The sequence below is a fragment of the Epinephelus moara genome, chromosome 9 (assembly GCF_006386435.1).
Source record: "Epinephelus moara isolate mb chromosome 9, YSFRI_EMoa_1.0, whole genome shotgun sequence".
Taxonomy (NCBI): Eukaryota; Metazoa; Chordata; class Actinopteri; order Perciformes; family Serranidae; genus Epinephelus; species Epinephelus moara.
The window spans coordinates 24,888,843-24,903,399 of record NC_065514.1 but is presented as its reverse complement, the minus strand read 5'-3'; the positions used below and the strand labels follow the sequence as shown (position 1 = coordinate 24,903,399).

Sequence of the window (14,557 nt, the reverse complement as noted above, 5' to 3'; positions counted from 1 at the left end):
CCTGATGGAAATAGAAAACCATCAACGCTCACGGTTTGTTCTTAGCATAAGTTTCACACTGTCAATCGAACAAGTCATCAAATAAAAAAGAACCAAGTGCAGCAACTTTGCTGCTGGACTTAAGTTAAATTTTAGGCATCCTATGCTATCAAGGCTTGGGAAATGTGACATGGCAATATGTCAAAATGTCATGCACACATCAGCAATAACAGTATCATGTTAGCTAGCTACTTAACCACCAAGACATCAGCATACTACTAGCAATTTTTTGTTATGCTTGTTATAGGAATATCTTACAATAAAACAACATTAAACTAAGATAATTCAGTGTTTATTGTAATCTTTAAGTCTTTATTAAAGAAGGAAATATATTTGGGAGCCATCTTGACGATTGTTTCTCATAACACTCTCAGTACGTTTACATGACATTAGAGAAAATAGATTTATTGTGTTAGTCCAATTAAAACTGGACTTTTAAAATACATGTAAACATGTTGAATTTCTCAAAGTCGGACTAACATACCCACATAATACGTTTGGGAGTCAAATTACTACTTGAATTGCACATAAACAGTAAATTGGAGCCAAACTGGCCGAGGCATTCAGCGCATGCTCCACAGTGTCTGCCCTGGGCTTTGACCCGGAAGTAGAATAGCATTAAATGCTTTACAGATGAAGAAGGCGGTAACAACATGGCGAAATCTACATCCAGAGCCATGCATTTTTGGACAGACAAAGTGTACAGAGCTGTAAAGTTGTCCACCATGGTATCACTTTGCCACTAGCTAACCGTAGCTAACTTGTTTGTCGAGTGTTTGGTCTGTGACATAATAGATCAACTGGAAAAAGGTCCAGTACTAACAAGCTGAAAGGGGGCATATTGCCACCTATTGTAGGGAAGTCGGACATACTTTGGTCAATAAATCGATTCCCTACCCTGCTTATATACTGAGACAAGGACAGTGGTCCAGTTAAATGGCCAGTCGAGCAATAATAGTTGCTCAACTTAACTGTGCATGTAAACACACTGTTTGTTTGGAGTGTGCCTCTGAAAAAACTCAGTTTGGAGGGCCATGTAACCCTAACACTTTGCCCTACCCCTCTATCCCCACAAGAATCTAGACACCCTACCCCTAGACATGAACACGCAAAATGGAGGGATGAGGGCTAAGTGGTAGGGGTGAGGGGTATATTGGTATTGGGCCTTGGTGTCTCTTAGGCCTTCAAACTCAGGAATCAAACTGGACTCCCTGGATCCTCTTTCATTTGACTCACCACTATCGAAGCAACACCCCCCCATAAATGCAGCCCTTTACATGTTGGTAACACAAGGCTGTTCTTAGTCTAAACGCCCACAGAGGTGTTTTCAACTGCACTGACTGAACCAGACTCAGGGTTTAAGTGGCCAAGTCTTTGGTGGTCTTTTCCAAAATGTTAACACTGAATAAAATAATCTATAATGAGGTCAAACTCTACAAATTCTAGTAACCTCTTAGACTGATGCCACACTTCATGTTGCTCATTATGTTCTCCTCTCAGTCTCAATATAAGTCTGTCCCCTTGTGTTCCTCTCATTAAGTTCATATCCTGCTGAGAGATGACTTACTCACTGACCCCCCCTTTGTAGTCTCTTATCTCCTGAATTTTTTTTTCCTCACCTGCCTAGTGAAGACGATGCCAGACTTCGTTGTTAGTTTACTTGTTAGCTTGTCTCTCTATATATCTGTCAGCCTCTTATCTTCTCTGCCTCTTTCCCTCCGACCCTTTCTGCGTTTATTCGCGGGCAGTAGGAGTGCCACCCCTGCAGGCAGCAGGTGTTCTGCGGTCCTAATGATTGTCTGCTTCCAAATGATAATTAGGGCAGCCCCGCTGTGGCCTGGTCTTTTCCTGATCGAGGCACGGCAAAACAGAGCACAGCTAGCAGCGGATCAATTAGCACTGCCCACCTATCTGCTCGAGTTCTGTTGCAGCTGTTGGCGTCATCTTTTTTATCATTATCACTCGCGCCATCATCGACATCACTGCTGTTTTGCTCCCCTGCTGTTACTGCTAGCCATTTCTCCAAGAGGTAGTGTGCTTATTTAAAGTCATAGTAAGATGTCTGTCTGCAAATATGTTGGACTTCCCCTCCACATAGACAGTGATGCAGCGCTTGTCCAACAGTCTCTCACAAATAGATCCTAGACAGGCAGTTGTTGGTGTTGTAGTTCTGCAGGCAAACACTGTCTTTTGCCTCACTCTGTGTGTGTGTGTGTGTGCGCCGTGTGTGTGCAACAAAGGATGTTTTGTGAGGCTGTGGGGTAATAAGAGGCTGACCTGGGCACAGTGCTCCACAAAATGGTGTGATTATGACATGGCCGTGGTACCATAATGCAGGTCAGACAATGACCTATTTAAAAAAAATAAAAAAAAAAACTCCCAAAAGACAGGGTAGGCTGCTGCTACTCAGCCCGTCTGACCCTCTCTGTCTGTATACGTGGTGCTTTTTTTTCCTCTCTTCATGCTTTCCATCATCCGTCTTTCTTACTCAAGCCTTCCCTGTTTTTTCCCTCCATTATGATATTGCATCAAGGATAAAAAATGCAAATATTCTTTAAATTTCAGTTGAATGGTTTGCAATCTGACACGGTGAAAACATCTGCCTATTAGGTGCAGCTTTTAACTCTCTCTCTGTTTGTATCTGTCTGTGTTTATCTCTCCGTGCCCTCGTCTTTGTCAGTGCTCTTTCTTAATATGTCTGGTTTGTCTGCCCTGCAACAGCCTGCAGTGAGCAGCGGGGCCAGCCAGGGAATCACTAAGCTATTGGTTTAATGATGCCAGCTCCTACTTTACAGGGATTTACATGTCTGTGTCTCTAAACACCCTGTCCACACACACACACACACACACACACACACACAAGCATGCACAAAAACAGGCATGGGTATGATAGGACGGCTAGACATACACACACACATCGATAGTGTAGTGCTGGCAATGTCCTTCCCAGTCACTGATTGCATCTGCAAACTCTATAATTTTCCTTGTCAGACAGATAGCAAAGGTCAAACGTACCTGCAGACATAACACATTTGTGCTCAGCATGTTAAAGAATTAGCAGCAGAATAAGACAGATGGAAGCACACATGCGCAGGCATATACGCACACTCACAGCCTTCCTGTAAGGTTTGAGTAAACGGAGAAACAAGTAAAATTGGGGCAGGATCATTGAGACTAATGATATAGCTCATGTCTGAGGCCTGTGTTTTCCTGGGTGGAGAGAAGACATTAAATAGCGGCATGAGTGGCTGTGACTAAATGACAATGCAGGAGGCTGGAAAATAGCACATGACTGGAGAGGAAGGAGCAGAGAAGAGGAGGGGAGGGAAGGAAAAAAAATGAGGAAGGGGAGCGAGTGAAGAAAGGGAAGGCTGTAATGGTTTCATGCAGTCATACAAACACATGTCAGGTGTTTTTCGGGCTGTCTAGCTGGTACATTTTTGGGAAAACAAGTGCAAGAGAACAGAGTGGGAAGTAGAAGAGGAGGAGCCAATATATTTAAATCCTGTCTGGGTTTCAAGTAGACCATGGACCTCTTAATCTCATCCACTTGACAAACATACACACAGGGCCAGGCAGACGTCTAGCTAGCCTATTTTCATGTGACCTGAATTCCCCAGTGTGGCATTTTTTTCCTGCCAGGCTAATCTCATTAAGCTGGGTGCAGAGCTAGAGAACAAACACACTAGGCATCCCTCACTCCCACTCTGCCTTCCTCTCCTCCTTTTGTCTCCTCTTCATCGTGTTCACTTTCTCCATCAACCTCCCCCTCCTTCTCTCTTCTTCTCTGCTTCCATTTTTGTTACTGTCTTCCTTCCTCTGCCTCCTCTTCCTCCCACTCAGTTGTCTCCCATATCTGTCCCTGCTTTCTGTCTAATTATGGCCTGCCACGGCAGAACAGAGTGGAGCAGGTCTAGCTAGGCAGTAGAGTCGAGCCCAGAGAGCAACCTCTGCTTCCAGACGCACAATCAATCCTCATTATAGCCGGCTCTCCTGCCTTCAACTTGCCTCTTCAGGTCTGCCTGTTAAAGCTCCACACTGCCACACACCTTTGTCTGCCAGTCTGTGGAAATCAATGCAGTGCATTATTGCATCTGTGTGGCCGGCCTGATTCATGGTCAACGCACAACAGAATACAGTTATTTACAGTCATCCTAATCCCTCTGGCTACTTTCAGGGGGTGATTGTGTGTGTTCATGTGCATAAGACTGAGCGTATGCTTATGTGTGGTTACAGCAAAAAAAAAAAAAAAAGGCCACACAGCAAGCAAAGTTATTTATAAGATAAGGACTTGTTTCCGAAGCAGGGCACCAAAGATGGAATATAAAATGCTACCACATGCAGTTCTGTTACAGATGGTTAGCCCAGATTGGAGGTGGAATCTCAGCTTCCAATCAGCTTGCCATTGCAATCTCGCTGAGCTGCTGTTTTGAATCTGGTTTTAGCTGGTATTAGCAAATTCTTGGTCAAAACAGGTCGTCATCAGAACAATAATGGTTGTCATGACTCCTTAAGGATAAGTCTCACTTTGTAGAACATAAAGGCCACTATTCTTTTTGAAGTTGTGCTTTTCATGGTAACATGTGGCTAAACAGACTTTACAAATGTTCTTTATTACACTTTCTTAGGTTTTAAATGTCTCATGGCACAGAGAAAACAAGCTTTTTTACCACAAAGCTTTGCTTATTTACACATTTACACATTAGAGGTTAAACCATCTTGCTCAGCAACTTACTGCAATATATTTTACAGTAATTGCAGTACTTCAGCTGAATATTTTTTTTTATCTCATTTCAAATCTGAAATGAGGCAGGATGTAACACCTGAGGAAGTTTCTGATGAGGTCTTTCTACGGCCAGATAGTGATTCAAGTTTTGGGACCAATTATTTATCTTTTTCAGAAACCTACAATTGTTGCAATGATACAGTCATGCAGTTGAGATGTTTTGCTTATTTTCTTGTTCAGGTGTCACTTTTTAAATGTCACAGACCTATTTAGTCGCTTTCTGGGCTACTGTCACATCGTGATTGATTATACAGGCTGCTTTTTTTGTAATAGCTAAAGAGTGGTGGTCTGTATGTGACTTGATGCCCACACACTGCAGGAAAGCTATGCATGGGGTGTCAGTGGCTTCGTGGATAGAGCAGGTGCCCCATGTACAAGGCTGTTGCCGCTGTGGCCCGGGTTTGAGTCCAACCTGTGGCCCTTTGCTGCATGTCACTCCCTCTCTCTCTCTCTCCCCCTTTCACACTCACCTGTCCTGTCAATTCAAGGCTAAAATGCCAAGGAAAATATCTTAATAAAAAAATTTTTTAAAAAAGGAAAGCTATGCATATCTGCTGAATACTTGCTGTAGAGGCAGGTGTTAACAGAGGAGAGAGGCTGTCATGTAGAATTAATCTTATATTTGTTTTATGTAGGCATGTAGTGAACATGTTAGGAAGACATTGAAAGACACTTGAATGGAACGGAGCCTAATAACATTAATATATTAACAGTAAAACCTGCGCTTATATAACAAGTCAAACTGTCTGCTGTAGAATAGCCCACTGATGATTAATACAGACATGACGGTCCAGTCATTCTGATGTGAGTACTCGGTGTGTATACCATAAAAGTTTTTCTTTGTATTTTAGGGTTAAATGCCTATATTGAGTTTATTTTTCCAATACAGATTGGATATATAGGCCAGTATTAAAAGTAATTTTAGCAGTGTTAGTAATTTAGAACCATTAAAGCCATTACACATTAATTTTTCAACTGTTAAGTATCCCACTCAGTACATCTCTGAATCAGATCCTGGTCTCCATCTTTTAATAACTAGTTTAAGGCGTTCTTATAAAAATGTTTCTGTAAAAAGAAGGACTTTGGTCAGTGGCCTGAGTGTAGGAGCTCTTCCTGAGCCTCTCAGTGCTGGCCTGGTATATTTGGTACCTTCTTCCTGACTTCAGCAGGTAGAAAACGACGTTATCCTGACAGTCTTGCAATGCTTGATATAAATATTCTTTAGGCAGGGTTGAGCAGAGCCTATTGTATGTTCAGCTGAAGGAATCACTCTTTGCGGGGCCTCGCGGTCCTGTTCATTATCAGATTTACTGAAAATCATACAGCTTTTCAGTGCGACTCGGTCATGCTATTCCTGCTAATCATACAGACCCAGGATCAGGGTTAGAGGATCTTTACCGTGTGTGTTACAGTGTTGGTCATTCTGCAATTGGACTTATTTCATTAGTGCACGATCGCATTAAGCTAAGCTACTTTGAATGTTCTTGACTCCTGCATTCTCTTAGTCTGCATTTTTGTCTTAGCTTCTTCTTAGTTGTCTTTGTTCTGCCCGACATAGACATGCTGTTTAAGGAGCAGATACATTTCAGGCAAATCAGCTTCTCAGCATTTGATGGAACACTTTTTTCAAATACACTTGCTATAAGATCTTGTACTGAAGTCCTATATATTTATTGTTTTTGCTTTTTGGCAAGTAAAAGAACAGCACGCCTTCCTTCAAGTCCATTTTGCTAGTCGTGTTTGTTTTCCTCGAGATGAAGCATGTTACTATTCATTGTTCTGTATTTTTAGATTGGTTTGGAAACTGACTGAATCTTCTAGGGATCTTATCTATAATACCATCAGTACATGATAGATTTTGCAATGCTCTGCCCGCAGTTGTCACACCACGGGAAATCATACATCATGTCTTGAACTGTATTCGCCAATTCCTCGCTGCCTGTTTTTTTTTTTTATCTCTTAAAAGATTATTCGTTTTCCCACAGTCTCTCTGTCGTTTCCTTTCTGTGCCACAATGGTACAAGCCGTGTGGGACGTTATCTCGTCACGGCGGCGTCTGTCTATCTGTCTGTCTGTCTGTGAATCTGTGTAGACACATTGTTGTGAGCAGAGTAACAGAAGAACAATGCATGATAGAATCTCTGTTCTTAAACCGCAGTAGAGCAGATCGTCTGATTAGATTTTACCTTGCTGCTTAGATTTCCACAATAATGAGAAGACCAATTTCCTTGAAAGTACCAAAGTAGTGATGTGTGGCTGTTGGATAACTATATTTAAGAGCTACAGTTGGTGGTACAAAGGTCAAAAGTTTTATAGCACCAAAACACTCAAAGTCTCAAATAAGCTGAAGCTTTCCAAATGTAGGAGTATTTAAATGGCTCAGATGTACCTAATAAACTGGTAGCTTAATGTGTTCTCCTGACTATTCTCAAACCAAGAAGTCAGGGCAGGTTTGGAATTATATTCAGTCTAATTGGGTTGCATGGCGTCCTGTTATATTGCTGCGCATCTTGGTATGTGTGTTAATATGTAAAGAACTTGTGGCAACAAAGGCTGACTGTTGTGTCGCCCCACATTGTCTGTGTCTCTTTACTTGGACGCGCCGCAAAGACTACAGCCAATAGCCAACTAGCACATATGTTCTGCACCTGCACGAGAGGAAATAATTTTCCATACCAGCAGGCGGCGGTAGTCTGTATTAGTCATTCGAAAAGGGAAATCAGAGGACCATCAGGACACAAATTTGCAAATCGGTGGATAGGGAAAGATTGACCTGCCCTACTCTCCTTATGATTGGCGAGTACTTGTTGCCTTAGTTAGTTGTATTGGTTAGGTTAAGGCAAGAGAAGTGGGATTGGGTAGGGTTGACAGGACATTGTAAGAACAAAGAATATCTACTGCACACTCGCGAATAATAACACAAACAATTACGGACTGGTTCTGCTAAAGAAATCAATGGCAATGACTTTAGTTGTTTACTTTCCTCACTTCTTTTTCTCTTCTCATGCGCTGAGCTGAACTGCCAATAACATTGATTTCATTCACTGATGGGCACCGCCGTCTCTGATGCAGATTCAGCCAGAAAACAAAATGTCAAGGGCCAACTAGTGCCAACAGTGCTGCACAAAACACAAAAACTAGGGCAACAGACACTCATCAACGGCCCGACACTGACCAACAGCCGACCCTCAGCTTGGTGTGTTAGAACTCCAATACTTGATTGGATTCAAGTGGCTAGATAAGATGATGTTTCCAGTCTTTATGCTAAGCTGCGCCAACTCTCCATGGTATCTGTCCTCTCATTTCACCCAGAAATTGAGAAGTTGTATTTCCCAAAATGTCAAACTACTCCTTTAACGGAGCTTGAGCACCTGTAACTGCAACACACTCATACATACAAGCTCCTGCCTTTTACAGCTCTGTGATGTGTAGTTTTCTCTGCTTGATATCTGTATTTCTGAATGTCATTGCTTTTACCTTGAGTTGTGACAAGCCTACCTTGCTTGAAGAACTTTGTAAATAACATATCACGTCAGCCACTAAACCCCATCATTCCCACACCCTTCTCCTCTCATACTGTCACCTGTCACTTACCGACAGTTGTCTTTGCCCCAAGAGGAAACCTGCTGTGACATGACCTGATCTGTGGCGCACAAGGTCACCTATCTGTCCCTCACTTAGACCTTGGCTGTCAACTTTCATCCTTCTTTCCCTCCTTCTGCCGTTTCCTCCACCTCTCTGTTCCCCCCTGCTGATCAATCTATCAGGAAGCAATCATTTAAAAAACACCATTATAAGTGAAACCAGTGTAGTGGGAAACCAATTAACCTTTACATCCTCCCTCTCCCCCCAGGCACAGGACCTGAATGTGATTGAGGAGGTGATCCGCATGATGTTGGAAATCATCAACTCTTGCTTGTGCAACTCTCTACACCACAACCCCAACCTGGTGTACGCACTGCTCTACAAGAGGGAGCTCTTTGAGCAGTTTAGGACACACCCATCCTTCCAGGACATCATGCAGAACCTGGACACGGTCAGTCGAAGTTTTCATATCAGAAGTGAATTAAGAGAAGCTCAAGCCTGAGAGCGCTTTGCCTCATGGCTGATTTGTGGTAATTATTCCATAGATCAAGGTTACACAGATTTTCCCCTGAATGTCCTCTCAGTCTGCAGGGAAAGTTTCAAAAAGCCAGGCAGCGCTGGAACATATGTGAACTGCATCGTTAACATAGTGTGCAGTTGGACTGTACGGCACGCCGAGCCCTGTGAGCTTAAGTAGTATTGATGAATTAATCAGTCCCCTTGTGTCGAGAGGCTGTGTCAAATATTCATTGAGTGTTGGGGGAGGAAGGAAGAGTGTGAGAGAAAGCTGTCATTCAGAGTTGTATTTGTCATATAGAGGAGCAAAGGAAGCTTTGGTGTGTATGAGTGCGTATGTGTGAGGGATGGGGGTTGCTGCATACATAGCCATGGGTTTTGCTGTTATCCATAAGTATGAGGGAAGCATGCTATCTAGAATCCCTCAGTTAAGTCAGTCTCCCCGAGGCTATTCTCCGAAGCCTTCCCTGTGCTTGCAAATCCGTGTATGTGAGCATGAGATTCAGGATGAGGGGCCGTTTTTTTGCTCCTCTAAATTAACCCCATATGGGAGGCCTTCGGAGTTAATGAAGAGATTAGTATTAGATAGACACACACACACACATACAGTGCTCATGTAAGCTCTGGTGTGTTTGAACTCTAAAGCAACCACAGAGCGTGAGCAGAGAAAACATTGCCTGTAGATGCATTTTTCACTGTTGGTTTGACAAAAAAGAGCATTAAAAAGAATCAGTAATACCTAGAGTTTTTTTTAATGATCAAATATCAAACATTTCTCTGGGGAAGAGGCTAGCACAGCAGTGGAAACGCAAAATACAGTTTCCTTGATCTCTTTTTGGGCTTAAACCCAGAAGGCATCAGATAATTTGAGCTCCAGTGAAGTGTTCATTTTAAGTGGGATGAAAAATGCTCAAACCCTATGGTGAATTTGTAATCTGAAATACTGCATGTATGTACTTTCTGAGCATGTAGCCTACAGGCATATTAGCTGAGCCTATGTCCATAGCATTTTCAATTTGTTTTAGAGGTTTCTCACTTTCTAAAGCAGAACTCATGCAGTTTTATAGCCAATTTCTCAACTTTTATCCAATTATTTGCAAATACTTGCAATCAGTAATGTCGTATAATTGCCATATAAATTATGCTATATGTAGCTCTGTATCCCTGCATAATATAGACCCATTTTTGGAGCAACTTACTGTTGCTAGGAAACATGACAACCCGTTTTGTTGGGTGTTGATGCAAAAGCAGCAGAAAGCTTGTTTTTCTGTTAACATGTATTGTTACAAGTTGGAACATTTGCCAGTGTTAGTGTTTACAGAACGGAGCCCTCTATATGTAGCGTGATGCCACTTTGTTCTAACTTAGATCTCCATATTGCACCCAGTGTCATCATATAGGGTGTGGCTGCTGCAACATCAACATGTGACAGCTCCAAACAGAGGGATTAAAAGAGTCAAAGAGCTTCATGACGGAACTGGGAGTTGATATTAAACCTCGGTGGGATCAAGATTACATGAGATCCTGTGTGCCAAGAAACAGGAACAGGATTTAATGGTGGAAGATTTAGATTAGAGTGCGGGCAGATACTGGAGTACTGAGGCCAACACTGATACTTGAGAACTGTAGCAGTAATATAATGGTATATCAGCTAATATTTTTGTTTTCTTACATAAACTCAGACCAATACAAACATTTTGTGATGAAGATATTTTACAGTTGACAGTTATTATGGAGCCCCTTTCCCACTGGACAATAAACCCACTAACTACTGGCCTTTTGTCTTTGGGGGAAAGGTTTCTATCTTATTTCATTCCCGAGACAAATTTCTCTTCAGTAGTCACAAGTATTTATCAGCTCCAGCTCCAATCAGCAGTGATGGAAATGGACACCTGGGGGGAAGTGCCAATTTTCGGCCTTATTCCAGCCACAAACTCTGTCCACCTCCATCCCAGCAGCACTTGAATGTTGTTCCAATTAGTCAGTGCCAAGTTTTGAAGAAGTAATCACTGTGTTGTTTTCCACTGGCCTCCATGCTGCTTTCTACTGTTTACTAACCTGTTTTCCAGCATGTTTGTGACGTTGAACGTGACACATAATAAGAAAAAAAAACAGTAAGGCATTCAGTGGGAAAGGTTACTATCTGAATTTATTCCCAGGACGAATTTCTCTGCAGTAGTCAAAAGTATTTATCGGCACCAGTTCCAATTAGCAGTGATGGAAATGGACACCCGGGGGGGACTTGCTAATTCTCACCCTTTTTCCAGCCACAGACTCTGTCCATCTCCATCCAAGCAGTGCTCGAACATTGTTCCAAATTAGTCAGTGCCAAGTTTTAATCACGTTACCACGGTGATGTTTTCCACTGACCACCATGCTGCTTTCTACTGTTTACTCACCTGTTTTCTGGAGTGTTTGTGACATTAAATGTGACACACCAGAAAGAAAACAAAAAGCAAAAAGAAAGGCATATTCATCTACTGCAGAGTCGTGTACACAGTGGTATATGTGGTCTGTCGCCTATTTTTAGCGAGTTTTCCTGCATAAAAAACCAATGCATATACGTGGTAATTTTTGAAAAAGGGGGATATATGTACTGTTCATTTTGAGCTTCAAAATATTTAAATAAAAACATACAAATCAAAGATAGTTGAACTTGAATTGAGGAAAATTTAACTCGGCTATACACATTTTTTACTGGTATGCACTCTTTACATATGTATGTACCAAGAACACGCTAATACAGGTGTGTCCATGATAAAATCAGGTATCTCAAAATCAAATTGTACAACAGGTTGTGGTCTTAAGTATGTTTACATTTTTTTGTTTAAATTTTCAATGAGATTCAAAATGGTACTAAGCAAGCTCTAGAGGCGCTGGTAGGCAGATTTTGTTCCTTTTGGACAGAACCATGCAAGCTGTTTCCCCCTGCTTCCAGTCGTTATGCTAAGCTAACTGTCTCCTGGCTGTACCTTCATATTAACTGAACAGATATGAGAGTGGTATCTTCTTATCAAACTCTCACCATGAAAGCAAGTGAGCATATTTTCATATATGTTGAATTGTATGCATTAGAAATCATCTCTATTAGACCAAATGTATCTCTGGCAAATTTAGGTTCTGCATTGTGATTGACCATTTCCTCTCATGTGACCTTTTAGGTGATCGGCTTCTTCAGTCAGCGTCTGGAGCAGGCGGGAAGTGACCTGTCTGTTGAGAGGGTTCAGGAAGTCATTATGAAAGGAGCCCAGGCCCTGCCCACAGACAGACTGAAGGTAAATCTCTCTCACACACACACAGATACACAGCAGGGGGACGGATATAATGGGTGAGCCTGGAGACGAAGTGCAATGAAATATGAGACTGGCTGAAGAGAAAAGAAGTGGGACGTATTGGACATCAAGGTGCATGTGCAGAGGGTGCAGTGTGTTGTCAGAGGCTGCGAGTTATGGTGGATTGGTGCTGGGGAGGTGAGGGAAAGAGAATTAGTTTGTCTGGACAGGTGAGAGAGAGAGGCGTGTGATGGGGATATGGACTGGGGCGAGGGAAAGATGGAAAGAGCCACTGGGACATGAGACAAAAGGCTAAAGCCCAATTCTCATTAGCATTAATGCCCATCTTCATTCCATCTCCGCTGGCCTGCTGCATGCGAACATGTAATGGTATTTCAAGGAGATGGGATGGGGGGCTAGGGGGCACTTTGTCACGGGCACATAAGATTGGGGGGAGGGGGAGGGGGGCATAAATCTGCCACCGCGCCTCGTTACCCAACACTCCCAACACTCCTGGCGGGTTCGCTAACCCCCGCCCTTCCCAGCGCTCCTCCATTAATCAGTGAGGAAATATGTAACCAGCGGTCTCCCCACTCCGCTCCTCACCAGCACAGAAGCTCTTAATTGCATGTTTCATCATGTGTTTCATGTTCTATACTTGGCGGCTGGCTGCAAGGCATTTGTCTCGCTTGCCGTTGTGGAAGAGGGATGGTGCGTGGCCACGAGTCCATGTGCTCTCTCTGTGTGTCTCGCTCTCATTCGGCACCTTGGAGCGCTAATGTAGCGATCGACCATAGAGCCGTCGAATTACACATGGAGCCATGTGGATAACCCTTCCATGTCCTTCAGCAAGGAGGGCTGTACCTGTAGCACACACTCATGCAGTCAGCTGTGGCTGGAACATGTGTGTATGGGGTGTGTATGGGTGTTTCAACCTTTTTATCTGTGTGTGTGTGTGTGTGTGTGTGTGTGTGTGTGTGTGTGTGTTAACCAGTGGTGTGTATACGCAGGTCTTTTAATCAAGTAAAAGCACCAATACCAGAGTGTAGAAAAACTTGATTAATAGAAAAAGGCCTGTGTTCTACATTTTAATTAAGTTAAAGTACAAAAGTACTAGCATCAAAATATACTTTAAGTCCAAAAACTAAAAGTACTCATTATGCATAATGGCTAATTTCAGAATACTGTATATTTTATTATTGTATTTTAATTATTGATGCATTAGTGTGTTTAGTGTGTGTGGAGCCTATGTTCTACTCTATACACTGACCGGGTGCAGTCAAGTCTTCCATAATAATACATCATAATTTATGTGTTAATTACATTGTGTAATTAATCTGATTCCGCAAAGCCACTAAAGCTGTCTTTTCCTGTATTTCCCTCTGAGATAGAGGTGTGTAGAAGTATAAAGTAGCAGAAAATGTAACTCAAAATTGTACTTCAATACAGTACTTGAGGGAATGTACTTCGCCACATCCACACTAATACCTTTTCATTTTAAAATGCATAATGATTGCTGTGTTTCCGCCTAGCATCCACACTACTGCAGCATTTTGGAAGGCCTAAAATGGAGACCTTTGAAAATGCTGCTGACCCCGTTTTACTTTGCGTTTTAGTCTGGATTGGCAGACTATTAAAAACAAGGACGTGGACACCGATGTTCAGTTCCCGATTGGGTTTTAGCATTCATGACGTTTCAAGCCTAAACATAATAGCTGCATCTACGCAATTTTTGTGACCTTATTCCTGTGTGGGCGCACCTTTCCCATTGCCATGTCTTGCTCTCGCGGTGGATAACGCGCCTGGTACCGCTCTAATATGTTACCATATTACAATTTTACGATATATAATATGTTACCAGTCTGTTTTACATCACTTTATACTAATGTGGTACTTTCTAACAGTTTCACATCAGCGTCGGTCTAAGTAAAAAATCTCTTGTCCAATTTTTCGGTCATCTCCATAACATTTTCTTTCTTTAACTAAGCAACCAATCACATTGATTGTTTGATTGTTTTTCATTTAAAAAATTTTAAAATAAGAAGGTGGATGTGGCCTTAGTTACATTCCGCCACTGGTGTTTACAGCTGACTGCTTGGGTGTGTGCGTGGTAGGCTCTGTGTGTCGATGAGTGTGCAGCCATGTGTGCCAGTCTTTGTCTCTGTGCAAAAGTGTTGTTGAGTCCCACATTGACTCTCCACCACCTGAGTGCTTTCCAGCTCCACAGGGTGACATGAAGCGAAGAGTATATCTGGGCGATGTCTCCTTGGGGAGAAGTCTCCGTCACTTGATGGTACCATCGCTCAAACATACCGCTGTCCCTCTACCTCTCGCTTCCCATCCTCTTTATGAGCTCATT

At 42.5% G+C, this 14,557-nt stretch overlaps 1 protein-coding gene across 1 annotated transcript in view; it reads left to right on the top strand.

Moving 5' to 3' along the window:
- The window catches only part of dym (dymeclin), a 69,656-nt gene that overhangs the window by 43,086 nt on the left and 12,013 nt on the right, over window positions 1–14,557 (top strand). The window contains exons 15-16 of the mRNA XM_050053261.1: window positions 8,679–8,861; window positions 12,088–12,201. Coding sequence (XP_049909218.1) covers window positions 8,679–8,861; window positions 12,088–12,201 — 297 coding nt within the window. The remainder of the gene's footprint in view (window positions 1–8,678; window positions 8,862–12,087; window positions 12,202–14,557) is intronic.